This window comes from Trichoplusia ni, chromosome 13, assembly GCF_003590095.1.
Source record: "Trichoplusia ni isolate ovarian cell line Hi5 chromosome 13, tn1, whole genome shotgun sequence".
Taxonomy (NCBI): domain Eukaryota; kingdom Metazoa; phylum Arthropoda; class Insecta; order Lepidoptera; family Noctuidae; genus Trichoplusia; species Trichoplusia ni.
In genome coordinates, this window is record NC_039490.1 from 4,917,743 (window position 1) to 4,945,476 (window position 27,734).

The window sequence follows — 27,734 nt, forward strand, 5'->3', positions numbered from 1 at the left end:
GTACATATCTTTATTTTTTTATTGTTACCTTAACAATCCATGTGTCTTACACCTGCCTGTAAAATATCACCTGTAGTCCTTGTATGTTTCAAAAGAACATTTTACCAACAGAAAACCCAGTCTATTAAGATTTGGGGCCTTCTTCTATAACTGAAATAATCTTATCTATAAATGTTATACTAGGTAGTTGCCTGCTTATTTAGCTCTAAGGATAGAAAATATATAATTTTCAGACCCAAAATAAAATAAAAAAAGACTGCTCATAGATAATGAAACATTTAGTCACTCTTGCGATTTCTGTCCTTTTTGTGAAGTTAAATCGCAAAATCGACTTATATGTAATCGTTGTCCTTTTTTATGTTTCTATCCGTTTGCATTTAACAATATCCTTCAAAACAGGTTTCATAGTTTTTAATATAATTGTAACTGTTACAGATACATGCGGCGGCGGGGCGGCCGCGTGCGGCGCTAACTGCACCTGCGGCCCGTCCTGCGCATGCGGCGATGGCCAGCCCTCTGGTCAGTATGAAACCTATTATTACCTTTTACTATAAATAGTAACTAACTACTCTCATAGATATGATTGTATTTTTATTATCTCTACAAAAAAAAACAGATCAAATATGAGTTGAATATTTTTTAATTTATAATGGGTATACACAGTAGGTATCTAAAACAAGTCTCGCCTTACAGAAATTACTTGATTAACTACGATGTAATTTTCAATAGAATTTATACTAGGCCCTGGAGGCCCCTTTAGAATTTTGTTTGTTTCTGTTTTTCATTTTGATCCAGTTCTCGATCGATCTTCAAATGCTCTTCTCTCGATCAATGCTCGAATCTAGCCAAAAGAAGATCGAATAGCAATCGAATGTCATAAGCGACGTTAGCTGTCGGTTAAGCATATTTATAACTTGTGCTACACAAATTATCGCTAGTGTTGGGCAGAAGTACTGTCTCGAACTAAATTCGATATTTTTTCATATAATTGTTTGACATGTTTTGTTTCTCGTACAGGTGGCAAGCCATGCTGCAAAGGCGGAGCCGGCGCCAAAAACTAAACGACCTTTCGACTTCACTATCCTTTTCCCAAATGATGCTCTACTTTAAAATTATATAATCCTTACTATATCTTAGAATAAATAGCCGTGTAACACATATTATAATGTAGTTGATCTTTCAATATATAAATATAAAAATACGATGAAGAATGTTGTGTCGTCATGAAATGAAATTAGTTTAAGAGATTTTAGTGATAAATCGATATTGCTTATAGGTTAGTTTTGGTCTTTGCTTGTATTTAATAAGTGTAGCTATATTATCACATTCAGTGTTTAACTTTATCTTATTAAAGGATTTGTCCTAGTACTTGTAATACTCATTATTTTAAGCTGAGATGTGGGCACGCACACACACGTTATGAATCTGTGTAGTGTATCTGATTTAGTAAATAAGTAAGGCAATACTGGTGTTTTATTTTTATCTTGAACTCTACTTTTCCCTTTATACCAAGTGGTTTTACTGACTACTACAGAGGTCGTTGATTCAATTCTCACCAACGACAAAGGCCGGTGTAATGAGGTCTTTTTTCCGTTTATGGATGTATTTTCTCTAAAGTAAGTATGTGTTTAGAAATAAAAAAAAGTGTGTTTATCAGTGTTTTAGTACTAAAAAACCAGCTTTGATTAATTTTGTGGTAATGTGACATGGTTTTGGGGGTGAAATATTAGTCTTTTAATCTGATTTTAAATAATGTAATGTGCCATCTGTAACCATGAAGTGATGGTTTATAGCCTAAAGCCTTCCTTGTTAAATGGTCTATTCAACACAAAAAGATTTTTTTCAATTTGGACCAGTAGTTCCTGAGATTAGCGCGTTCAAACAAACAAACTCTTCAGCTTTATATATTAGTATAGAAGTATAGATATAGATAAGTGGGGATGAAGGTGAAATGAAATAATATTTTCTTATGGTGCATGAGTATAATGGATTATTTTTATACAGAGAAAGTGTCTGCATGACCATCGCATTTTATTATCGTGTTGTTTGTTTCAAACATTCCATGTCTGGGCTTGGCTGTCTATTGTGTACCTATGTATCAACTTTAAGGTCAAGGTCAAGATCATAAAATCTTTATTGACATGGATATTTAAACTTATTTTAGGGAATGAAGGTAATAAAAAGCCATAATTATTTCATTAAAACATATTTTTATTCCATAAGACAATATGTATATGAATACAATAATTATATCATGGAAGCAATTAATGGGACTTGTTTTAAGATTATTATAGTTCACACTTACTGCTACAATCCTAAACATTTAGGAATCTCTCTTAACTCTACAGTTGCATACAAGAGCAATATAAAATAACTAGATAATAAGTAGATGCTTAACAATGCAAAAAAATGATCAAAAGAAAAACTTAATGACAAAAAAATAATAGAAAAATGAGTTGACATTCACAATCAGTCGCACATCAGCGTATTCCGATTTACCCGACTACGAAGCCAAAAGGGAGGTATTATACACGGGAATCATTGATGGCCCTAAATAAACATTCACTCGTTGTACAAAAATGAAGGTGGCCATGTAGCTGGCAACACTGCAAATTAATATCTTTATAAAAAGCGTAATACACTATAACTACAAAGTTTGTACAAATAACAGCTTTGATACTGGCTACTTTGTAAACTTGTATAATTAAATCTTTTATATCTATTATTATATCGTTACATCCACAAAATAGTTTTAGGTACCTCATTTCGTACACAATACGTACCTAAAATAAAATCAGTATATAATAAACGCTTGGATATATTTCTTAAACTTCAACCGACTGAATAAATACAACTCGTACAATATTTTATCTCCATACAATTCATACAACAACATTGAAAAATATATTTCTTAACATTATAATAACAGACTGTAACAAATGCACTTTGTTTTCAATTCCACAGTTATACTTTAAAAATAAAAAAATCGTACCATCTTGATTAGTAACAAAATATTATTAACATGGCAACCCTGAATCAAACGTCAAATCAAAGTTCACACTCGCTTATCTTACAAACTAGAACATTAAATACGGCGGCGTTTTAATGGCTCTAAACTGACAATCATACGAAAATAATATAGTTAATTCACTTAAAGTAACTCAATGAACAAATTTATACTTTCACTACAATTGACAAATCTTGAACATTTGTTAATCCGGTATACATTATTTGATGTATTATAATTGATTAATTGTTGACAGTTAATGGACATCATTTATAAATCAGATTAGAAACAGTCACGAATCACAAAAAATAAATTGTATTACAACATACTGCACTTTCGCAAATGGAGCCAAAAAAATCCACCGCCAAATAACTTACACGGATCACAAGTAAAACGATCACTGAGTAATCACAAGCCAACATCTACCACAAACACACTACCAAAGCCTACCTACCTAAAATAATATTATTGCAGTTCAAAAAGAGAGACGCCGATATAAACCGTGTAGAGCGCTGTTTCACTTCCACAAACAAAAACCTCGCGCATTAGAATAGAAAGCGATTGGTACAGGAATGACACTCGTTTTCGAAAACTGTCGTTTCTTTGACTTATCGCAAACGTCAGTAACGCTCGGAGAAATGTAGGTGCTGCAATGATATTATTTTGATATGTGGTGGCCATCAAAAACTGCCGAAACATTACAACATGCAAACATCCACCTTTGGTGGTTGGCATATATATCACACCTAGAACACATCGTGTTTGGCGGTTGGCCTGACCTTTGGCCACTGCCCCACCTATGGCAAGCCACTTAGTGTGACCTAAGTTATCAAGTTAGAAAGACTGCCTACGGCTGCTCACACAAGAAAGAATCGTTTCATGAAGTTTTGGTATTGATTAATAGTATATTGATGCTTATAGCTCCCAAAACGATATGAAACGATCCTGAAATTTGAGATTTTTGCCATACAAAATAACACTTGAAAGTGCTTATTCTATCTGTAATAACATCAATGCTGGATGCATTGCGAGCTGTTCCTTTTTAAGATGTACTTTTTCCATTTTCTCTCTGAAGTTATTCACCAAGTTTAATGGAAACCCAGTTTTGCCTGTCTCTGTCTACAGCATCTGACAGGCTGGTGGCAGGCAGCCGCGGCAGGTCATCACCTATGGCATCAGCTCCTCCTCGCTGTCATCATCGGAGTCATACACGGGCGCTCCGTTACGCATCTGTATGACTGACTTCTTCCTGTGTCGCTGCTCTTTCTGGTCCTTGTTCAGATCTCTGGAATCAAATGGGAATCGTTAATTGAAGGGTAAAGAACAATTAAACCTTGAAAAATACTATGGTGCTAGCGTTGGCGATTGTTAGAAAATTTGTAATATTAAAGATTTATTTGGACAAAACAAAATCAGCGCTTTTTTTGGTGTCATTATAAGGCAAATAGCACATTTTCTCGCACTTGTCCTTATACGATTGTTACCTATCAAAAATGTTTACCACCTAAGCCTTCATTGTGGAATGCAATAAAGACTTGAGTATATACAATTCTGTCTGAACCACATCAATTCTATTCTGAATTAATTCATTTAAACAAGGACTTATTTATATCAATAAAACTAACCTGCCATTAAAAAGTGGACGTAACGCACTCTTAAGACTGGTGAAGAGGTACGGGTAGCGTCGCTCCTGGCACGCCAGTAGGTCACTGGCACTTGCCAGCGGCTCTGCCAGGGACTCTGCCAGGCTGGCCTCAACCGGCCGGGGGTCTTTGGAGGCAGAAGGCTCTTTTGCCAATGAGCTGCAGGGTTCAGCTGCTAGGCGTTCAAGTACCATGGTTTTGCTGGAAAGTACATTATTAGGAGTTAATATTTGGGTATACATTTATTTGTATAGGTATTTGACTACTGCAACTAAGGATTTAATCGTTTTGTGCCGCGGTGTTTCACAGACACTCAAGTCCAGTATTTGTGTATCTGGCGTGGTGGCCTTTGACACTCGGTTATCCGTACAGTTTATAATGGGATACTAATTATATTTTTTTGTCTAGCTAACAATATGAGTAATCTTGTACGGGACACTGGACGCTGAGAGGAAAAAAAAGAATATTGTACTAACTTGTTGTCAATGCTTTCGTCACTGTGCGTGGGGCTATTGGGCGGCGAGTGTTCGTGCGTGACGTCATCGCTGCGGAAGTCGGGCAGGCGGCGCGCGCACGCGAACGCCGCGAGAGCGCGCGAGCGCACGTAGATGAACGGCCGGATTATACGGATGTCGTGGTCGCTGTGGATTTGCATGGAAGATTAGTTTTATTTTCTAATAAAGCCTTAATAAAGAAGGAAAAGTTCTGGTAATAGTACCGGTTAGGTAAAAAAGTGTAAAGAAATAAATTTTTGTTTTTTAATTAATTAAGCAATTTTCTTCTTGTTCAACCGATGAAAAGTAGCTGTAAAGACTAAAACTACTCTGTAGAATGTCATGAATAATTAATCTTCTAAGATTAGTTATTCAATGTTTAACTGTTTTTCTCATTGACTCCTGAGTATAATAAACTTACCGCAGCGTGTAATGTGGTCTCAAAGTCCTCAAGGTGCCAGTATGTAGCGCGGCGGCTAAGAAGGCCGTAGCTGCGCGGTCCAGGTGCTGGGCCAGCGCCGCTACGCCGTAGCCGTGTGCTACAGCTGCAGTGATGGCGCGCTTGCGGGTGCTACGGCACGACCAGCGAGTAGCTTCTGCTGCCAGGCTCCAGGGACTTGTGCAAGTGTTGTCTGCATAGAAAAATAGTGAATATTACTACTTAATCTATATTTCGAAGCTTTATAAGCCTCCTACAAAGTATTGAGTGGTGATGTTCCTCTTATCGCTTATCAAAAATATGAACTTTTTGAAAAATGCCTGGTACTCTTTTTTCACTCATAAATAAAGATCAACAAGCAAAATCCTTATTTATATATATTTTAGGACGAAATCGCCTAAGATAACAAAATAATGTAATGTAGACATTTATAAGTAATTCTTACGAGTGCTTTCTGGTTCTTCCTCTTCAAATTTGTCTTCATATATAAACTTGACGCCGAGAGTTCTGCAGTAGGCCATCAGATGGAGAGGATCCACTTGAGAATTTGCTTCGTGGACGAACAGGGCGCCTAGAAACAAGAAATAATTTTAAACATAAATAGAAGAAAGAGTTTAACTTACAGACGCACTTAAAAACGAAGACTGAGTTGCCATTCGATCACTACAATATAGCTTTAACTCCATTCTGTAATCCACAGTACGGAATATCTTGAGAAGTCAAAACCCCACTTACATGTAGGATTTTTGCCTACCCGATCCCAGAGTATCGACTTCAGAAATTTCTCATCCATACATTGGCCATGACTTCCATTCGCCAAACAGTTCCTCTTCCAAAGTGGAAATGTGAACTCCAAACAATTGTGCACCCTATTTATAAAGTTATACAGTCCAATCACTCACCGATACTGAAGTGGATGCCTTTAGCCCTGCAGTAGAGCTGGTACTGGTGCATGGTGTGCAGCAACGCGATGGAGCTGCTGCCGCCTGACAGGCAAACAAGGACCTTGTCGCCGGGCCGGATCATATTGTACTCGTGGATTGCCTGGAGTAAAAAGTAGATTGATGAGTTAGACAGTATTTTATAGGGCAAACTATTAATGTGCTTTGGGATAAGATAGAGAGAGGAGGTGATGTTTCATCATGAAGAAAAATTTTGGGCGTGAGCAATGAAGGTGTCTAAATCGTGTCCACGTGGGATGTTTTTATATAAAAAACTACCGGCACTAATGAAAATAATGCTTGTGTCGCCCAAGATTTCTCATTCAGTCAATAGACAGAGACACCCAGACTCAGGACAAACATTCGTGAATCTCATCTTCAATCTTCTCAATTCAATCAATCTCAGTGATCGACCACTCGGCTATTGTATTTTCAATATGACTTTCTAACAGTGGTAATTTAAAACATCACCAACAATGGTTGCTAGGAACTATCTCCATACCTCGACAGTAGGTTTCCACACGGCCCTGGGCGGGCAGTGCCAGTTGCTGTCGTCGTCCAGCGTGAGGTCAGTGAGGCTGGCGTCGCTGCACGCGCTGCTGTCTTCACGCTCTTCATGTTCTTCCTCCCACTGAGGCTTGAATGTGCGGCACTCTGATTCACTGCGAAAGAAAGTGCAAATAGAATTAGGTTATATATTGAGCTAAAGAAAAGTATTTTTATCAGTATTTTCAAAAGCATGACGATCGAAAATAAAATGGACGTCATATGACATTGGAACGAAATTCTGACGGAAAGTGTGACGTTTTTTTAACTGTGTGATTTTTAGAAATATTGTTATGGAGATCATCGTTTCGCTTACTTTTTCCTTTATCTCTTTTATTTTAAACTCTTCCAACACACTTGTGTGTTTGAAATATTCACTAAATATTCATCTTTGAACGTTAGTTTAGTAATTTTACCGTTTACATCCTTGATCATTCATTTTAAGCACAATCTACATAATTGTGTATACTTATATGTCAGCCAACAACAGCGCGAATAAAATCAAGTGTCATAAACATAACTGTTTCCATAAACAGGACATTAACTAACCTCCTATCGTAATAGCGGTCATCGTGAGTCCTCTGGTCAGTGCCATAGCCGCTGGACCGAGAGCTTCGATCAGAACAGCTTGATGACGCGTTCGAGGAACGACTACTACGCTTTGAGTCAGCCACTGTCGATATGGCCCTGCAATTACAACCAATATGTAGAAGGAATATGGAAAAGAGACTATTCTATCCGTCGAGAGAGTGGTGCTCTTTTGAACCTGGTTTTATTTTTGTGTTTGCCGTCCATTTTTCGATTTCGTTATGACGTTTTGGGCAACAAAGTATAAAAATATACATTACATTTACTTTATTTCTAATTAAAAATCACGTAAAAAGCGGAAACGCCAATCAGCAACAAATATTTAAGCGTGTTGAATTAAATGAGTGTCCATTTTATCACTGAAATAATTTGTCAGCCTACAGTTCATTAGTGGCATGGCACAATCTTCGTCAGTCAATTTAACTGACGAAGATTTTGAACTCAGTTGACACTAAAAGTGAGAACAAACTAGAGGGCGATGACGTCACACAGCGACACTTGATAAATTGAATAGCAATCGACGAGAATAGTAGCATCGTTATTTGTGAGAAGCCAAACAATTGGCAGACGAAATTACATTGCGGTCCATATTTCAGAATGCTTATTTGACAAAGAAGTTACAAAGCTGACGGTACATCATTTATATGAGAAAGTGATTTTTCGGAAGAAACCTTAATAGGAAAATGATAGAAATTCATTTTGTGATTGGTACGTAAAAGCAAATGTGCGCGATGTCTCAGGGTTTCATGTTAAATATCTTTTTGAGATGAGATGCTAGCCATTTCAAAATAAGAAAATGATTGTTTGAGTGAAAGATGAGAATTTAGACGACACGCTTTGATTTATTGCCAAAACATCACTCGTGGCTAATCGTGCTTTGCTCACTGTTGGGAATTTGAGAATCATTAAGATTGCCAAGTCTAATATGGTTTCACTAATTAGTTTAATGACCTACGAACTAGATTTGAAAAAAGTGTTATTCCAATTTTATTTATGTCACAATATCTATAAACCGACGTCTTTCAGTAATTAAGAAAATAATAAATTATTTTCATGATTTTCAATCCATCAGATTCAAGCACCTAGGTATTTTTATATTTTTTAGTTTTCTTATTTATCATCTCTTTGTAACAGAGATTATTGATTTTATTATTTATACTGATTACAGAATACTAAGAACATGAACATTAGAGAGCAAACAGTAAAATTACTAAACTTGTCAAACACATATTTGAACAATAATTTTAGATGTATTCCAACTATTATTAGTATTTAAAACTATAACTGTCCCATTGCAAAACTGTTACCTTTTCATTTCCCTCTCCTTTATTATGCTCCTTACTATCAATGGCTCTATGACTTCATTAGAGAGAGAGCTGGCCTTACCTATTTTGTCCTTCAGGCTCCTCCGCGAAGATTACCCTGCCAGGGTCTGTGGCATCGTATCTCTTGTTCTGGCGGTCATAGTCTCCGGAGCACACTGGCACCCCCTCGATGATGTCTGGCACTTCACTCTTCTCGTGCTTCTGGCATATCCGCAGACGTCCTTGTCCTTTTCTGCATTTGTTTAGCGTGTCTGGAAAGTCAAAATAGTAGATTTACATAACCTCAGTTTAACATTTGATTAATGTTAAAAGTCGGTTGTGTATGTTAAATATGTATCAAACTTATTAAAAGCGGCATCTATATAAAATGCTGTTAAGCTTTAATTCAATATTTAATTAATTTGTTTTCATCAAATCATCATTTCTGGTCGCTAGCATATCGCTACTATTACACCGTAATGGAGTTGTTACGGTGTAATAGTAGCGATATGCTAGCGACCAGAAATCATGAATATCTCCACCAATTAATATCTATTGACATTGAGTGGTTCGGTGTCAACGCCTCGACCACAAAACGTGAACGGTGAATTTATTGCGACCACTTAGCAAACAAATTGCGTCCGGGTTCAATTTATTCAGCGAAATGGCAAAATAAACACGTTCCGACTTACCGAAGTCTAAAAATGAGTCCGTTTCAGTGAATGTCATGTTGATGCCGCTGTCCTGCGAACTCACTGAAGGGTTTTGGCACCAGTTTTTCTTGATACAACAGTGTCTGCACGCAGCGTCGGTACAACTTGCTTCATCATCCGACAATTTGTTTGAACTTAACGATTTGGGTAGGATCGGTGAGTTTTGAGTCGTGACTACCTGGATTATGGTATCTGGTGTTGATGTCTCACTTGAATTGAATGAGATACTGTTTGGTCCTGACGCCTCATGCGAAGGTGTGCATTGAGATGACTTAGGAGAGTTTGTCGTGGGAGATCGCTTACAGTAACGGTCATCTTCATCATACTGCGGTAGAACCGGACTAGTAGGACACTTCCGCAAACACGAAGTCGACTTCTTGAGATCCAGACCTAACTCGGGACCCGAACCAATCCGCTGTCTTCCAGTTTGTGGCGGAGAGCTCTTTCTCGAGCAGGATCCATTGTAATCTGGTGAAATCATCTCATCGACCTGATTGACCATCTCGCGAATCTCATGTTTAACTTCAGAAGCCATCTCTCTGGACATACCCATGAGATACTCGGCTACATCTATCACCGACACTGAATTCTTCTCGCTCTGACTAGAAATTGAGTTCATGCTAAGATTTGACTGCTCGAGCGAGTCAGAATTCTCAAGAATATCATCCACCTTAGATATGACTTCACGGATCTCAGACTTTATTTCTGTAGCTATTTCCCTTGTCATTTCTTTTACATAAGCTTGTATGTCTTCTGATGTTTGAGAATTAAGAGAAGTAGTAGGAGATATGCGTCCCACTTGACTACAGTCAGATATCGAAGTACTGCTCTGTGTGCTGTAGGGGAATGCCTTTCCGGGTGAGATCATCGGGTCGTCTAACGACTGCAAGTCTGTCTGACTTCCACAATTGCAAAAGTTTGATTTCTCTATGATGTTGTTTGGACTGGTTTCTTTTAATCCTAGGTTCAGTTTTGTTTGTGCGCTAAGAGCTGCAGGGGGACTGTCAGAGCCCAGGCTGTAGCACCTTGATCTGACCAGCAAAGGCTGTTTGTTTTGTGGTATCAATCGCAGTGGTGAGACTGATTCTCCGACCGCGAAGTGCACTGGGAGGGGAGTCTCAGTTTCTTCTTTGTGAGTTTCGCGAAGACTAGACTCCCTAGAGTAAAACTTTTGTTTCTGTTTCAGTCTGAATAAATGGCAGTCGTCTATAGCTGATAGACTGAAATGCCTCGGTGATGATCCCAAAATAGGCGATGAAGTAATGGAAGACCTAGAAATGTTAAGGCTCTTTCTTGCTCCTGTGTAGCCTGAGGGGTCAAATGGCACAATATGTTTCACGTTTGCCGATCTACCCAGAAGAAGATCGTGAGCCTCTTTGGGAAGCATAAACCATCTGAGGTAGTCTATGCGTGGGTTGAAAGTGACTTCTGGTTCAGCTGTCGAGCACTTCATGGCCAGTTTACGAGCTCTACTGAATAGATTCCTAGCCGTTTGAAGAGTCTCGGTGTACGTTTGAGGAAATATACCTGGACCTGCAATAAACAAATAAATATTATACAGAGGCTAAGTAACCGACAAAATATCTTTTAAAACTTTACGTGTCAAGGTATTTACTGACCGGAGACTCTCCTTTCATGAGAGGTCATCTTCCCATCGTTGAATTTGACTGAATGTAAAGACTTTCTGTCTCGTAGCACTGAGCAGGTGTGATGTCTCCACTGCCCGGTCTCAGGGTTCACTACGTATTGTGGTAAAATCTTCCAGCCTTCAGTAGCAACCATCTTCAGGGCTTCGAGAACAAATGCCAGCTCTGTATCCGACATGAAGAAAGGTAACGAAACTCTGCAGAACCCAGGTCTTAGGTGTTCATTGTGGATGGGAACTTCTGGCGCCTTCACATCACTCAACTTCCGTACACGAGCGATTTCTTTTTGGCTGTAAAATAAATCGTAATGAGAAACACAAACGCGTTGATATGTTACAGGCGTTAATTATTTGACCTTGAGATACAATTAGCAGATTTGCGTAGCATGAATGTATGGCGCCCAAATGATCGCAATCTAAAAATAAATTCGACGTTCGAGATTTTAAATCAATTTGTGTACCAATAAATATATTCTTTGAATAAATAACAATGATTGATTTATAATAAACGAAACGGTCTTATATAAACTTCCTTTACTAAAATCACTGCAATACGACAAGCTTATGTAAGTCTTGGCAGTAAAGATTTTATGAAGCAAATGTAGATACGTTCAATTCGAAAAATTAATGTTATGGCTTCCATTGAGTTTAAACTGGACTTGCCTGGTCCGACTTGAATATTCTGGTATAACGTACATATTTTCTCATTTATTTCTCTACACCAATAAGACCTTGAACACTGTATTTCGTCTTTTGTTTATTATTTATTTAACTTACGCTTCAACATCCAATAGTTTCTCGTACTCTTTTAGCAGCTGACTGTCGATCCCCAGGACATCAGATCCGTAGTTCAGGTTGCTTGTCAACCCTCCTCTGGCTTGGATCCCGAAGACATCATTAAGCACTGCGCAGACGAAGTTGTGGTGGAGGAAGGTTCCTCGCGGATGCTTCACCATGATGGAGAAGATAGGCAATCTTCTGACAGCAGGGGACACATTCCCCAGGAGAATCAGTTCCGGGATATTCTTGATGTGGGACAAGACTTGTCTGAAACAAAGAGATCTCAAATTAGCATTGCATTTTTAGGTCAAGCAAAATGTTAAGGAAATATTTACGTCAATGATATATAAGAGTTGCTTCATAATTCGCCTATTGTTGTAGGGAAAACTGCCAAACCAGCATCTTATATGCAGAGACTATTCAATCTGCCAACTGAGTTGCTGCACGAAATTATTTTTCAAATTCCTTTTTTTTAAAACATACTTCCCAAATAGTTACCACAAAATTTGAAGATATATGGATATCTTACATAGGACACAAAATACAGTTTCCTCAACAATACTATCATGACACATGCACCGACAGTATGTTTCACAACGTGACAGCAACATTCGGAATAATAAAACGATCAATATCACTATAATAACAGCATTTGCTTACAATTTAATTAATACATTACAAATTCTAATGATCTTATACCTGTCGTGGTTAAAGTAAGGGTTGTCATATAAACGTGCATTGTAATTGTCAGTTCGATGGTACATTGCACAAAAGATTACCCGCCTTACCACCTCTAAATTTTGTGTGTTGTTGTGCTTTGTTTCAAAATTATCAACCCGCTAATGCCAAGTATGTTACGAGTAGGTACATATGTGTAGCAACCCTAGCACAGATGATTGCCCTAGAAAATTTAGTCACCACGTTAATTACATCTGCATCGGCTGTTAGCAAGAAAATTACCTTCCCAAGGCTCGGAGCCAGCAGCAAAAATCAATAAGTACGAATGAAAATTCTAGAGTTCCGTGCCGTAGAGCTAAAACGGAACCCTCAGTGTCGTGAGTCCGACTCACACTTGACTGCTTTTTAGAATATCAAGTAGATTTTTTTTTGAGACTCTAATTTTATTTATATTAAATGCATAATAAATAAATAGGTACGCGACGCAAAAAATAAAAAAAGATTACTTTTCAGACAGACTTTTATTCTCAAACATATTAATAGTATCTCTGCATAGGTACTTAGGTATTCCCAACTGTCATTTATTAGCTTAGTCACGGTCGATAATGGTGAAACAAATATTACTTACCAACTGAATCAGAATCGTGATTCAGTTATTTTACAATTGAATAAACTATCGCAAAAACCTACCATCTAAATATAACCAAGATCATTGTAAGACAAAACAGTTTTTCTATCAGTCGCTTAGAAATAACGTTTTATTTTTAGTATATGATCTTTGACTTACTAATTGGATGCAAAAGAACTAACTACGCGTAGATAATGTTTATGATAATATTTAAAGTCGTAAAATGATTAAGTTAACGGATGTTTTTCTATCATGAAAATAGTTTACGTTTAAGAAGCCTACTAGTTTCGATTCCAGGTTGAGCATTCAACTATAAAGTATATAGTCATCTATAAAGGAATACACAGAGTCGGCTAGAGCTGCGGCGGAAGTTTTATGAATGAGTTTAATAAAAACATAATTTATCCTTGACAGTAACCCACATGACAAATCATGCAAACTCTGAGATGTTCTCACTTGACAAACTGTCCCACTACAAATGTAGTCATCAAACGAAGTTAGAATAGAAGAACACCCTTGATTAAGTCATCAATATTTTATCTCAAAGCGCTGCCATTTGAGTCTCAACTACGAGTATTGCACACATTCGGTTACTCTTTCCACAAAACACACATTCGTTTACTCTTTCCCACAACCTTTAAACGTCTCGACCAATTTTCTTCAAATATGTCTGAGAACACTCGCCTATGCCACAGATAGACAGACAGACAGACAGAGCCTTCATATTTATAACATCCCTATTTACATCGACGGTTAATAAGAACACAATTGCAGTTTCATTTAAAATACAGTAAAGGAAGTATTGTATACAACAGTCGAGATATCTACTCTACTAAGTAGGAAATGGGTATTGATTGGCAATGTATCGACGGCAAGCGGAAACGCCCGGGAAGTTCTAAACTGACTTGAATGTACACTGCTCATTGTTGCACTAAATATAGAAGATAGGTAGTTAAGGGTTTAAACGGACTCTATGTATTGAATACTCAATTCAGCAGGTAAGCTTGTGGAGTTCAGCATCACGTATTTAATGTTATTGCAATGTGGATGCGTGATAGCGCCATATAAAGTGTAGTGTTGTCTCTTTTCCACAACTGCAATTGTATTACTTTAGGGGCTTGTATCGCATGTTTCATCGGTATGGCGCAGAGCGTGCACAATTGTTTTTTAATAGCCTGAAATTGCAACTCATTTGAAAATACGACGAATACAGAATTAAATACTAATAATAACATTAAAATAAAAATTACAAATTTAAATGATATTTACATTAAAAATATAGGTCAATGTCAGACGTTCAAAAAGAAATGTATTTTTTTCGTGCGACTAATTGTCGCAGTATAAAATATAGGTCACTTTATGGACTATTAGACAATCAATGTTGTTGCCAAGCGTTAGACAGTTAGTCTTGAAACTAGGGCACGCATAACAGAGAACGATCATGGTCCTCGCCTTGATCTTAACAAATTAACTGTACCTCAGATGATAAATATATTTTACAAACGAATATTTGTAGCATTATTCATACGGTCTTACGCTAGTTGAGATATATTTTTAACCGACTTCAAAAAAAGGAGGAGGTTCTCAATTCGACTGTTTTTTTTTTAGGTTTAAAAATCTTTATTTTTCATAAGAATGTATATTAATTAATTAATTCATTTTTTATTTAAGATTCTGGTCGAACATCCCTTTTTGTCACTGATAACGTGTCTAAAAGCTTAAATTAGTTACAATCTCATGTTTTCTCTAACATTTTAAGGTATAAAGTAGCGACAGATATACATGTGAGAACTCCTTCAATTCATTATTACTTACTCCGTTAATTACCTAATTATCATTAGGATTTTAAAGTTCTTGGTACATTTATAACTAAATTTTCACTATAGTTTATCAATTTCTTTTTTTTTTCTAATCATTTACCTATTCATGGTCCACATGTATTATGGATGCACATTACACGTGCCTTTTATCAAGGACTTATTATGATTAGCATTAATTATCCCATATGCATAAATTCAATCATACATGATCATGCAGATCAGTTTGTAGGTACATTGAGTCATTAAATCGTCAATCAGTTGTAATGACTCAATGTTTAAAGTTATATGTTATAACGCTATTAAATAGTGCCTTACTTTTGTATAACGTAGAAAAGGGTTTTTCGTAATCAAAAAAAAAATGGGAGCTATACTAATGCATTTTTTTTGGTCTTGGTCATTATGCTGTCGATTTATTATGGAATAATTGTCCACTTTTTTTCTTAAGAGATACGAACTATCGATATAACATTACAAAATATTGTTTTTCAAAGTTTGAATACCAGTTGCAAGACTCTCTTGAATATTATGTAGACTAGACTATTACAAAGATATTTAGAACTACAAAATTATCATAATAAGGCTATAAAATATAAAAAAAAACTATAATAAAGTACACCACTCTTAATAATAACATGAAAATCTAAAAAGAGGTCGCAATTGACATTAAAACCTTATATAGTATCAGAAACAGTCGACAGTGTTAAATTTTCCAAGAGACTATATCTATATCTGGAGAAGAGCCAAATGCTTAATACATAACTTAACTCGCCTCGTCATTACTTAAACACGTTTTGTTTTTAAGAGCCATTCAAATATAACATATAGTTATAATTAGCTTTATATCATCGGTATGCTGCAATTGGATGTAATTTAGAGTTGCTAATAGCTGAAACTTTTCTATCCACTTAAACTCGATTAATAAAGCCGAAAAAGTAACCAAAGCTGGTACTTCACCAATTGATGATTTCAACTATATTTTCAATTTAGAACCTGCGTGGGAACTCACTGTTGGACAATGGCCTTTCCCCTTTTTCTTTCCAGAACTCCCTATTATAGCAATTTCTGGCCTCGTATGGTACGATAAAATGACACCATATTTCAATAGTATCAATAATTAAAATTACAATTTCTAAACCATTACTTTAGAACGTAGTCCAATAATGTCTTCCAGGAACGGTATGACTCGAAAAATGCATGATTCCGTCCAATGTAAGCAGATGGGCATAATGCCATTTAAAGATTCCAATTCTCTGCAATGCTATTAAGCTTCAAATCAGATAAACCAAATAACACTATGTCTGAGCCGACTACAGTTGGCAAGCGTTTAGGTAACCTACACTAATATAAGGTGGAAAAACGTGTTGCAAGTTCAGAGGAAAGACGAAATTTGTTTTTGAAGGAAAACTACGATTTTTTGCTAGATTAGTTTCACCAGTTTAAATGTTTTGTTCTATATTGGCTGTTGTAAAGTTAATATCAATAACAAATATTTTTTGTAATGCCTCTTACTACTTTACTAGATTGTATCTATTACTTGTGAGGTGAAATAGTTCCACAGGGGACCTAAACAATGATACTTCAACACGTCACATTTCTTATCGACAAATTACTCGATTTTTCAGTACAATGCATTGGTGCAATTCGTATGCGTTTCAATATGAAGAAACGTAGCTTGTCACTTGTTTCTCCAGTCCATCCCCAATCGTTCCTGATCCAAGACTTCTCTGCCCGTCTCCCGTCCACCCAAATATTGTATGCTTTAGGATATATGTATCCAAATTTGTTTTCTTTCTACAGAGTTTATTTACGCCCTCATAGAGATGACGTCGGGAAACAGAGTAAGCTGACGCACCCCACACCACTTATCTACAATTTGTATTCAAATCGGGATGAAACTGGGACAGTGAACACATTTAAATGCGGAATCTGTTTGATATTAAAATTCAGTCATTAGGAACACCTATATGTAGGTAGTGGAACGATAATGTAGTAAATAGACAGATAGGAGTAGCATTATGAGGGCAAATGCAAAACTGTTGAGGACAGTTCTGTTATTCACAAAGAATTAAAGATGTACTACACAATGTTAGTACTTCCGTATGATATAGAGCAATGACTCCAAATGTAATGCATCACTACTGCCCAAAGTTTGAATTACGAGCGCATAGACCAGTCTGTGAGCAAGAGTCAACTATTCAAGATGAACTAATTTCCACCAAGTCTCTAGTTATTATTCCAAATATATTATATTGTATTGTAATATTATTGCAATAGTTTAAGAGAGATGCTACTCTACATAGTTTCATTCGCTATCATGCTTCCAACACTACAATATTACTTCACCGGTTTTTCCTTGAACCTGTATTGACCTAATTATGTCAAAGAAAGACATTCTCTTTCTGTTTAGAATCAAAACGTTAAAGAGCAGCAATGCTCATTATATAGAGTACAGGTACATTTTAATATGTGATACAATGGCGCTACGTAAACAATTGGCCCACATTGTCTCAATGATACAGTATAGCGCGGCCTCGCGTGGAGCCAATAAACTTAGCATTTACGATGTAGGGACTAGGGTTGTCATGTACGCTTTCTAATCGATGCTTATTTGTCTTGTAGATCAGGCTTTTTTGGTACGTATTTTTTACAGCGGTTTTAAAGTAGATAAAGGCTTGTTATAAAAAATAAAGGTATTAAATTTCAAGTTTCTCTAACTATAGATCATTTAAATGGATTTAAGTACTAATAATAAAAAAAAACGTTATTTTTCTAGTATCATAGTCATAAATTGATTTCGACCACACTTACAACAAAAAATAAACGGTATTATCTCTTAAATCGAAACACAGTTACTTCTGGTGTTTCAAAACCTGTCTCGTGTGCCGAGCGAAAAATATTTAAGCACCATTAAAACACAAAAAAAACAATTGATACTTCAAATTATTAAACATTTATTTTAGTATAAATTGGCTACAATATTTTAAAGCGTGCCAACCCTACGAAGATCCCGCATCTCCGTAGCCGGGGTACACCGAGCCAACTACCTCTGGATCTGCTTCCATTAGCTACATAAACCATGTTACTGTTCGCTACAGCTCACCAGCCGGAGAGGCGCCAGAACATTGTGCAACCAGATTTGAGTTATTGATCTCGAAGTTGGGTTACTGTATTTCCAGTTTAACATTCATTTGAAGAGGTCTTGTTTAAGAAGGTTTTATTTTAGTTTTAGGTATCAGTTGATATTTGAATTGTTGACATTTTTTTGGCTTTTAATTATTTCGCCGCTGGGTCTCGTTGGACGCAGGTGGCAATGAATCGGTCGCGTTGAAGAAGGTATGGAGAGGCCTATGTCCAGCAGTGGTCAGCTATAGATGATGACGATGACGCTTTAAGTTATCATAGCTTTGGTATTTAACAAGTTGAAAACAAAATATTGACTTTCGTAACTCATAGTAAATAAAGTATCTAGGTTTTCATTAAGTCTATACTAAATAATAAATCCTTGGCCAATTAGTATTCATCCAATTAACACATCACGAAACATAGTTGCTTATTTTAAAAGGGACAAATCATGTCGTCTTAATTAGTTAGCAAGTAACGATACTCATAATATATGTGATGTTACGCAATATGGTAATTTTTAATTCAACATTATATTAAATCTATTGCCATGTATACTCAAACAAAAAACGACATCTTTATTTAATCCATAAGCATTCAAACTTAAAGTTTACGATATTATTTTAGTACGCTAGAACAAAGGTACAAAAATATTTTTGATAGTTACGAAATAGTTTAGTCAACTTTCGGCGCAAAACTTCCGCGAATCTCGACAAGTTCAATAATAGACCGACCCGATATAAAATACTCATAAAAATCTAGCGCGAAAATATTTATATCTACTCAGTATTTTATTTACGGTCTGTGATATGTTAACACACTTCGTAATTTTACGAATAGATATAAAACGTAGATGATAAAATTATGTACTTACATAAAAACAAATCTGATTATTTAAAATTAGGTTTTTGGTCTTTGGAACGATGTTCAAACCTACGATATAAAGATGCCTTCGATTTTATACATTTATAATTTTTTGACATCTTTTCTTTCGAGTTTTCTTTTTCTCATTTGAAACTACATAACAGTTTTAAATCGGATCAATGTTTTCGACGATAGACATAAACCCTTTAAAGTAGGTAGGTACATCACTAAAGACTTCATACTATCATCCTTCACTATGCCAAAATCTGGTCCAGCATTAATAAAATATAAGTATCAACACCTGACGTCACTCGTTACACATCTGCGGAGGTCAAAGAAACATATGTCACTTGTTATGACAAGGCCCATATATCATACGCCGTGTTAATGGCAGTGAAATGAAAAGATACGTCATCGTCACAACCCCACGTACCTACTATGTTATACCTAAATAAACAAAGGTACAAGTATATTTGGATTTTGAAACGCATGAAAATGGGGTCCTGAATTCTTTCCGGTTGTGTCAGATTGTCATCGGGCTTTGAAAGTAGGAAAACAGATAGTGCTTCTTTTCGCGCACAAGCTTGAGCACTATTATATGTCCTAGGCTAGTTGCTGTCTAGTGACACTAGTTGCCGAGTACGTACTAATATAAGTGAGTGGTAACATGGGAAAATATGAAATGATATGAATATACGAAAATTTACTGCTTTTTTTGCATGCTTTTTTTAAGTGTTAAAACATCGGTAAAAGCTTTGTCCCTTAACTTTGTCTCAATGTTCAAAACTTAAAATCACAATCCAAAAACTAGGTTTAAAAAAATATTTTGCTAAAAGAAGCCTTTTGTGAACGCCAAAATATAATGAATAGAGCCCAGACTCGCCCACCCTTTAACACTGAGGAAGAAGACACAGCAAAACAAACTCCCCCGCTATCTTTGCGCAGCTATTTGTACTAACCAATTGTATACGTTACGAAAATATCCCTCAATAAACGACGTTAGCGGAACAAACAGAATCAATCGCACACGCTTCCACAATTACAAATTACAAATCATTTGGTCTCGATACCAATCAACAAAATTACGAAGATCCAATATCAGTCTTTCCAAACACTCACGTGAATAATAACCCCCGATTTCTCAAGGATTATCGAACTTGTTTTGATTTAAGTAACATGTAAAATGTATGTGAAGTTGGGAAAGACTAGTTATGCCACGCATCAACTCATTTTCGAATGTTCTGTGAGTTTTAGAAATAAATGTCACGTCTTTCTGCATTCCTATTGGGTTTCCGTCCCATCGGACTCTGAAAATAAAGAGTGCATCTGATCTATGTTTGCGCACACGCTTGGGCACTATAATATGTCTAAGCGCAGCCGGCTTGTGACTCTATCCGTTCCATAGGACGTTATTATTATTAACATTTATGTGAATAAGCGTTACAGTGTTACAACAACGTTTGCTTTATCTGTCTTTTTGCCCTTTTTTTGTCTTTACACAATTATCAAGAAAAACATACAAAATATGAGCGAATAGAATGTGCGAAAAATATTGTGTACTTATCCTTGTTACAGTTGTATACAGTGAACCTTCTGCATATATTTATCTATTACGTTAAATACTGTGGATACTAAAATGGTCATCGCCATAACGCGAATATTGGCTTATGTCTGGCATTGAAGCTCTTTTACAATAATGAAATCTCTAATATTTATTACAGCATCCGGTATCATTTTATATTTACACGCGGAAAACTGCCGGATTAAGATCTGTCGTAAACTACCCACGCTATTTTATTTTTGACAAGCTGCATACGCATGGAAAAGTAATAAAACGTAGAAAAGAGTTCGTTTCTAGTGAGCCGACTTAAAAATATAGTTTCATACTAACCGCTATGATTGATGGATTTGATTTGTAGTTAACCAATCAAAGACTCAAACAGTTGATTTGACAATTGATTAAATTGATCAGCCTTTGAAAATGTTTTTGTTGTTGTACCGATCTTGTCTTAACACAAGAGCTATACGAAATTACGAATGGACGAATCATACAAAAACTTGTTTTACGAGGGGATCGAACCCGCGACAAGTCGCGTACACTAAGTTTTGGCGTGGTGGCCTCAACCACTCAGCTTTCTGTGCAGTCGATAGTCCGATCGTTTATACAATCAACGCTCTATACCCACGTATCAAAAACGACACAAATATAATGCTATAAACTACATTTTCACACTCCCAACACGAATAGGGTCACTGTCCTTTAAACATGACACACTTTATGGCATTAAACTCGTTAAAAATTAGAATAAGTGTCGTCTGAGTCCAACATAATCTTGTTTATAACGAATCTTATTAGATAAGAGTCGTGTAACTCATGATTTACGACAGACATCTTGTTTCATTGGGTCGCTTTTTATTTTCACTTTTATTTGTCATCGTATAACATTGACGGACGTATAGCTTAGTTGAATGTCACTGTCTGAGTATATATTGTTTCAGTCAGCTGTTGAACGCCTAACACTTGTTCGGTCTAAGAAGATTTTTTTGACACGCAGTAAAATTGACCGAAACCTAAGCATCACGTCGCTGCTTCGATTAATAGTACTCTTCGAAGGGAAATTTCAGATTAAAATAAGCATAGTAATCTCATCAATCATCTCGTAACTTTTGTTCAATAACCTTTCAAAAGATTGTAATTACAACGGATAGAGTAAATGTAGATGGTGAGATAGATATAATAACTGTCAGGTATTCATTAGCAAAGGGAAGGAGTGATATCATTACGACAAGACAATGCCGCACTTGTTAGAGTGCGCAAAGTGTACGCACACCTATATTTCAGATGGTTAATATTACGCTCTTGAAACTATACTGCAGTTAGCAAATACTGGGTGCATCAAATTGGAAAATTGTAGCAGGAATAAGCAAAAGCTTAACTACAGGTGACAATACTTATTTCTATTTTATTACAAACACAACTATACAAAAATACATAAAAAGGCTCTGTATATTATGGCCTGCTCTGGGCAAAGAACACATGCATAGCACAAAAATCATTCCATAATTCTGGTTATATGCACAAGACTGATGTTTGACCCAACGACCTTCAGTCTAAGTTTTCGCAGCACGATCTTATCAAGTATTCACGTGCATGTAATATCAGGGAACAAAGATGACATTGTTAGATTCTCTGTAGAATGACCCTAGAGTGTTCTATATACTGACGTCATGTGTGTAAAGTGACCTTTACATGTTAGAACCTTATCCAGATATTTATGAATAAGTTCGCATTGGCAAAACGAATTGACATCAGTATTTATTTTAATACTTTATAGGACCACAAAAAATAATTGAGAAATAACTCCACGGTCCATTTTTTAAATTTCAGTAGAATGTTTTTATCCAAAAAGTGCATACTAGCTTAGAAGTAATTTAATGTAATAGAAATTGCATGGAAAAACAAAAGTAATAACAAACCATGATAAAACTGATACATACAAAGAAGCATTAATTGAAACTTAAAAAAACAACACTAATGAAATCTATAGATCCAGTGAATTGTAGTAAACCTCTTTTCAACAATTCTTATGATGCAAATATAATGGTAGAGTTATTCGAAGCTAAATACGGAACAATGGTTGTAACATACGACGCTATTTTCCTTAATAATAAAAATACTTGAGCACCGGAAATGTACCATAGCATCAACAATATATAACGGAGGTAAGTCCAAAGGTCAAAGTAAAGCAAAATTATGACAATACCTTTATAATACCTATCCTTGAACATTTAAATGATCCATTCTGCCAGATTGTTCATGAACTTTGAAGTCCTGCGTGGGATGATAATGTTACAATAACAGAGTAGAATACTTCCATTACTTTCAACAAACAAGAGTTTATTTTTGGCTAAATTTTCCCATTAAATTATAAAACCAGTTTTGGTATAACTTGAATCTGCAAAAATATATAAGTTGCTTATGTAGGTCATTCTTTGTTCAAACATTTTAATTTCTCGTCGCTTCCAAATTTATTCATAAACCATTAATGAAACTGCAGTTATCATAAAGGCAAGTCTTATCAATCAAATTGATATGAATGAACATTCGAATGATTTATCTTAATAATTCGATGTGACTAATGAGTAACGAAGCAATCCGCATGATGGCGGTACATAGCAACCCGTTCTATTTCAGTCGTCCAGTTCCTCTGACCCATTTAACGGTTTTCGAGGGCAGCGCTGCAATGACCCGGATTCGATGCCCGTTCAACACGTACGTGGTCACTTGCGGAAATGCGAATTCGAGACGACAACCTTGTGGGCAATTATGTTGGTTTTAATTTGTTTGGTTCCCTTGGATTTACTTTTTGGTAACGTTGTTTAGGTGGCCCCATTATTAGAATGGCCATCACTATCATGGAAATGTCTAGTTTACTTAGGAATATGATTCAATGTAGTTATCGATATTTTTGGTTAAAAATCCGAGTGTGAGATATTTAGTTAAAATGTTTTCGTCGCTAAAAAGCTACTGACCTACTCAATACTGCTTGTCTCTAAGTTTGTTTTCACACAAAATCTACTGAATTTCAATAATTAACGGAATAAGAAATTTCTGTTTTGATGAAAAAGCAAGAGAATTACACGAGTAAGAATTCCTTTGGAATATGTAATAATATGAACGATTTTAGTGTAATTATAATCAATTCAAGTATATCAGTAATCATTATAAATCCTAATCCTAATCCTTATTATTGATATTAAATTAAATTTAAAATTAACGGCCTTCTAATCTTATTATGCTCGTAGAACATTATTCCTTATTAAAATATTTTCTTAATTAAAACTTTATTAATAACCCTTAGAAATAAATGAGACTTGTGAAGCGGCAGTTTATAGCGTCACCATCGTACCCCTATTATGTAAACAACTTCTGCTTGCAAAAGATAGTAGGAATCAAGTTCCCCTTTGTCTCTATAATTAAATTAGTGAAGTTCTTAAATTGGTTATATTTACACAGGATCTATCCATGAAAAATATAATACAAACGCATGGTCACTTAAAGAGTGCCATTTATTTATCTGATGGTCAGGTCTAATGAGAACATATTCCGGCGCTTGATCGATTCTAAGAACGAGTTTGGTTGTGGAGGAAATGATCGGTAAGTGTTCAATCAATTGGTTTTCCTTGCTGGAAACATTCAACTCTGAGTTGGGAAACGGGAAATTTCGTCATCCTGTGAAACAATGTTGGTATATTGAAAAATAAAACGAAAGAGAAATAGAAACAGGTATTTCATATGTGTATGCACGCGGTCTTACTAATTAAACTGGTAGTAATTGTGATCTAGATCATATCTTAACACAAGAGCGCATGATTAACTAATTACATAATGCAGGCTTACACAAAGAAAATCACGCCATACAATAACAAATCAATAACGCTACACCTAAAGACGTATAAGACACGCGATTTTGAGCCGGCGCCAAATAACTAGTAGCGTTACACCTGTAAATAAATAATGCTGGCGGAACGTGTGTGCGCCAACATTGCCTACATTCATTCATTGAGACTTGATAAGACATAGCTGGCACACAAGACACTGACACACTGACTGATTAAATAATTGTAACAGCGTTAACTAGTACCGAGATCGTTCTATAGGTAAACTGAGAAACGTGATTTTATATTTTCAGTTTTATTTGGTAAGATGTTTTGGCTCTCCAGTAAAACAGTTATAAGGTAACATTATGAATTCGCAAAGATATATTTAAAACCGTTTCACACCTGTAACATGTGGCCAACCATTCAATGCTAAAAGTAAATTTTATTGACACAAGTGCTGGGTTCTGATTATCCACGCGGAAGAATAACAATTACATTATCTAGTAACAGATAAACAGCAATGTATAACACTAGTAGATATTAATATAAATGAAGAGCACATTACAGTTGTTACACGAGCGTTCGTATTTATCAAGCACTTGAAAGACTTGGAACTTCAAAAGATACACAAATAAAATAACGATTCAATGTCAGATAATAATTCAACTGTTATGAACGCAAATATTCATATAACCAGATAATAATATTACTGTATCTATAAAAGTTATGCAAATGGCGATGCGCATGATTTTAATCGGACGTTATGTAGTATTTCTTGCGGAATACCTCAAGGACCACTGATTGGGCCTTTACGATATTAATGTTGTTTCATGACTCCGATTCCATGCTTCCTAATATAAATTTAACATGTGATCCTATTAACCTACATTCGAACATGTAACTCCGTTTAATTCTCAAATAAATACAGTAAGACAACAGTTAAAACCAACCATGCAAAACATTCGAGTTTTTGCAATAAACGAGCTTCGGAAGCTATAAAAAGCTGCAGTAAAACTATTAGATAAATCTAGAATGATAGAAACAGTCAAATACGTTACTTTTCTGAATAATTGCATGTTTAGAATTAATGATGGCAGTTAAAAGAATTGCAGAAACGGTCGTACCGAACACGATTGAAACATTACTTTTGAAGAACTGCAAAATATTTCAACAGCTTTTGTATTTGTAATGCTTTGTCACAAGGCGCTTTGTTCATGTAACTTCTAGAAAATGGTCTTGGCATAAATAAAGTTTTCAGTCTTGTCATTGATCAAATATGCCTTGATAGTTTGCCAGACAATGCAACTCTATTAGATAATGGAGAAGTGTACTAGCAACCTGATACTCTTTGTTAAATTTTAAGTCTCTAAAATGAGTCTGTATTCGAGAACAATGCATAGCAAAGTAGACCTTACATACAACACCATATCTGTGATTATCAAGTGGAAGGTAGAGGCAAATGGACATTTAGAACGCCACTTAGATAAGTGTAGTTAATTCATACGTCTGCAAGTCTGAATAAAAAGGATTGTATGCTCTCCAGAGTTCTCGAGAAGTAAAATCATAAATAGTTTATGTAATAATCGTTAAAGATGACGCACATGCTCGCGACGAGGAATGTTCGCGGCGCCTTCCGCACATATAAAAGAACCAGTAACTAGCAACCGTTCAATAGTATAGTATACAGAAATACATACATCTAATGTTTACAAAAATATTCAGTAGAGCAAGAAACAGCAGGTAAATGGCAGCCTTACTTCGATACGGTGCTATTTTAATATTAAATGGAGCGGTTGGATGGATTCTTATAACTGATCTAGGCGCTTGCCTTTTTTTATAACACGGGGTAATAATCCTCATGGATCCTCCCCGGTAAAAGTGGGTAGTGTCAGGCTCTAACTGACTAAATCTGAACCTCCTTGTAATCTCACCCATTTAGGCACTGCTTATCATGCCCATACTTATAATATTATACGTATCACTTCGATCAATGCATCTCCCATCTTCTTAAAATTCCCGTCAAGATATAATCTTCCGCGTCTAAATTCTAATTTGTTCACTCAACCGCTTATAAAATCTCTACGCTTGTTTTAAATAAAAATATAATTTGATATTTTTATCCTCGTATTATTTATACCATCACTGGCCTTGACTTTGCATAACATATTACATCTTGCCAATGGCGCTTAACCAATAACCTTTAAATTTAAATATCAACTTTATACCTCGGCAATAAAGACTATTATTGTTTATCTTTGATTGTTTACTGGTCTGGCGTACACAATTGTATAGTTTTAAATCTTCCGTTGGTACAACAAAGAGTATGTGTATTTAAATGGTAGACAAACAAACAGATCAATAAATAATGAAGTTATTCCTAATCGAGTGTCAAACGTTTGTTTATTAGTTTAGCTGTCTGTGAAAAATGAATTAATTTGTCAATTTCAGAGTCGGAATTGTGACGTAAACTTGGTGAATCATATTGAGAAGATGAATATGGTGTAGAGTTTAACTTCTGTCCTTTCACCTTGCTAGTGAACAGCGAAGAAATGGGTATTTACTTAACAAAAAGAATATATTCGCTGTGGTTTGGACAGTTTTTTTGGTCTTGCAAATTATTCCAGGCGCATGTCTCACATATATTATTAGAAGAACACCGCTTCCGGTAACCACTATAATTTTAGATGAGACTACTGAAAAAAACAACTTCTTTCCATGAATTTGAGTGTTGGAGAACTATGATATAAATTCACAAGTAGCTATTAGACACCCCTGGTGTTGAAATTTAATTTCAACCTTAGAAAAATAATTTTGGGAATTTCGTTACTTTATTGTTAATCAAAAAGGCAGATGAGCAAAAACTTAAAACCTTAAAAAAAAACAATGAATTTGACTAAAATCTAATGAGTCGCCAGAAAATGTATGAAATGCTATAACAAAAAATATTTTTTAGAAATCGATCTGACAGACTATGTAATTTGATTTTTCAGTCGAATACCCAAATGAACTTTATAACGTGTGATCAACGATGCCCACAAGTGTCTTGACTTTAATCCTAATTCATCAAACTTAACTAAAAGCTAAAAGGACATTTAGAGTTTAGTAAGGGACAGATAAAGTTAGACAAAGGTCTAATTGTGTA

The 27,734-nt window shown here is 35.7% G+C and overlaps 1 protein-coding gene and 1 long non-coding RNA gene across 4 annotated transcripts in view; one reads left to right on the top strand and one right to left on the bottom strand.

Moving 5' to 3' along the window:
- LOC113500372 overlaps positions 1 to 1,463 on the top strand; it is a 93,762-nt gene extending 92,299 nt beyond the window's left edge. For both annotated transcript variants that reach the window (XR_003401188.1, XR_003401187.1), the window contains 2 exons: positions 436 to 519; positions 1,018 to 1,463. This is a non-coding gene — a long non-coding RNA (uncharacterized LOC113500372). The remainder of the gene's footprint in view (positions 1 to 435; positions 520 to 1,017) is intronic.
- Positions 1,464 to 2,190: 727 nt separating this feature from the next.
- The window catches only part of LOC113500097, a 97,516-nt gene continuing 71,972 nt past the window's right edge, over positions 2,191 to 27,734 (bottom strand). Inside the window, exons 6-17 of one of the 2 annotated variants that reach the window (XM_026880773.1) lie at positions 12,098 to 12,367; positions 11,295 to 11,611; positions 9,655 to 11,208; positions 9,045 to 9,234; positions 7,620 to 7,757; positions 7,027 to 7,186; positions 6,486 to 6,627; positions 6,029 to 6,154; positions 5,566 to 5,776; positions 5,127 to 5,291; positions 4,633 to 4,851; positions 2,191 to 4,292 (exon numbers count right to left, since the gene is read on the bottom strand). In XM_026880773.1, coding sequence (XP_026736574.1) covers positions 4,175 to 4,292; positions 4,633 to 4,851; positions 5,127 to 5,291; positions 5,566 to 5,776; positions 6,029 to 6,154; positions 6,486 to 6,627; positions 7,027 to 7,186; positions 7,620 to 7,757; positions 9,045 to 9,234; positions 9,655 to 11,208; positions 11,295 to 11,611; positions 12,098 to 12,367 — 3,610 coding nt within the window. In that variant the 3' untranslated portion in view covers positions 2,191 to 4,174. The remainder of the gene's footprint in view (positions 4,293 to 4,632; positions 4,852 to 5,126; positions 5,292 to 5,565; positions 5,777 to 6,028; positions 6,155 to 6,485; positions 6,628 to 7,026; positions 7,187 to 7,619; positions 7,758 to 9,044; positions 9,235 to 9,654; positions 11,209 to 11,294; positions 11,612 to 12,097; positions 12,368 to 27,734) is intronic. The other variant, XM_026880774.1, reaches the window with a different exon arrangement.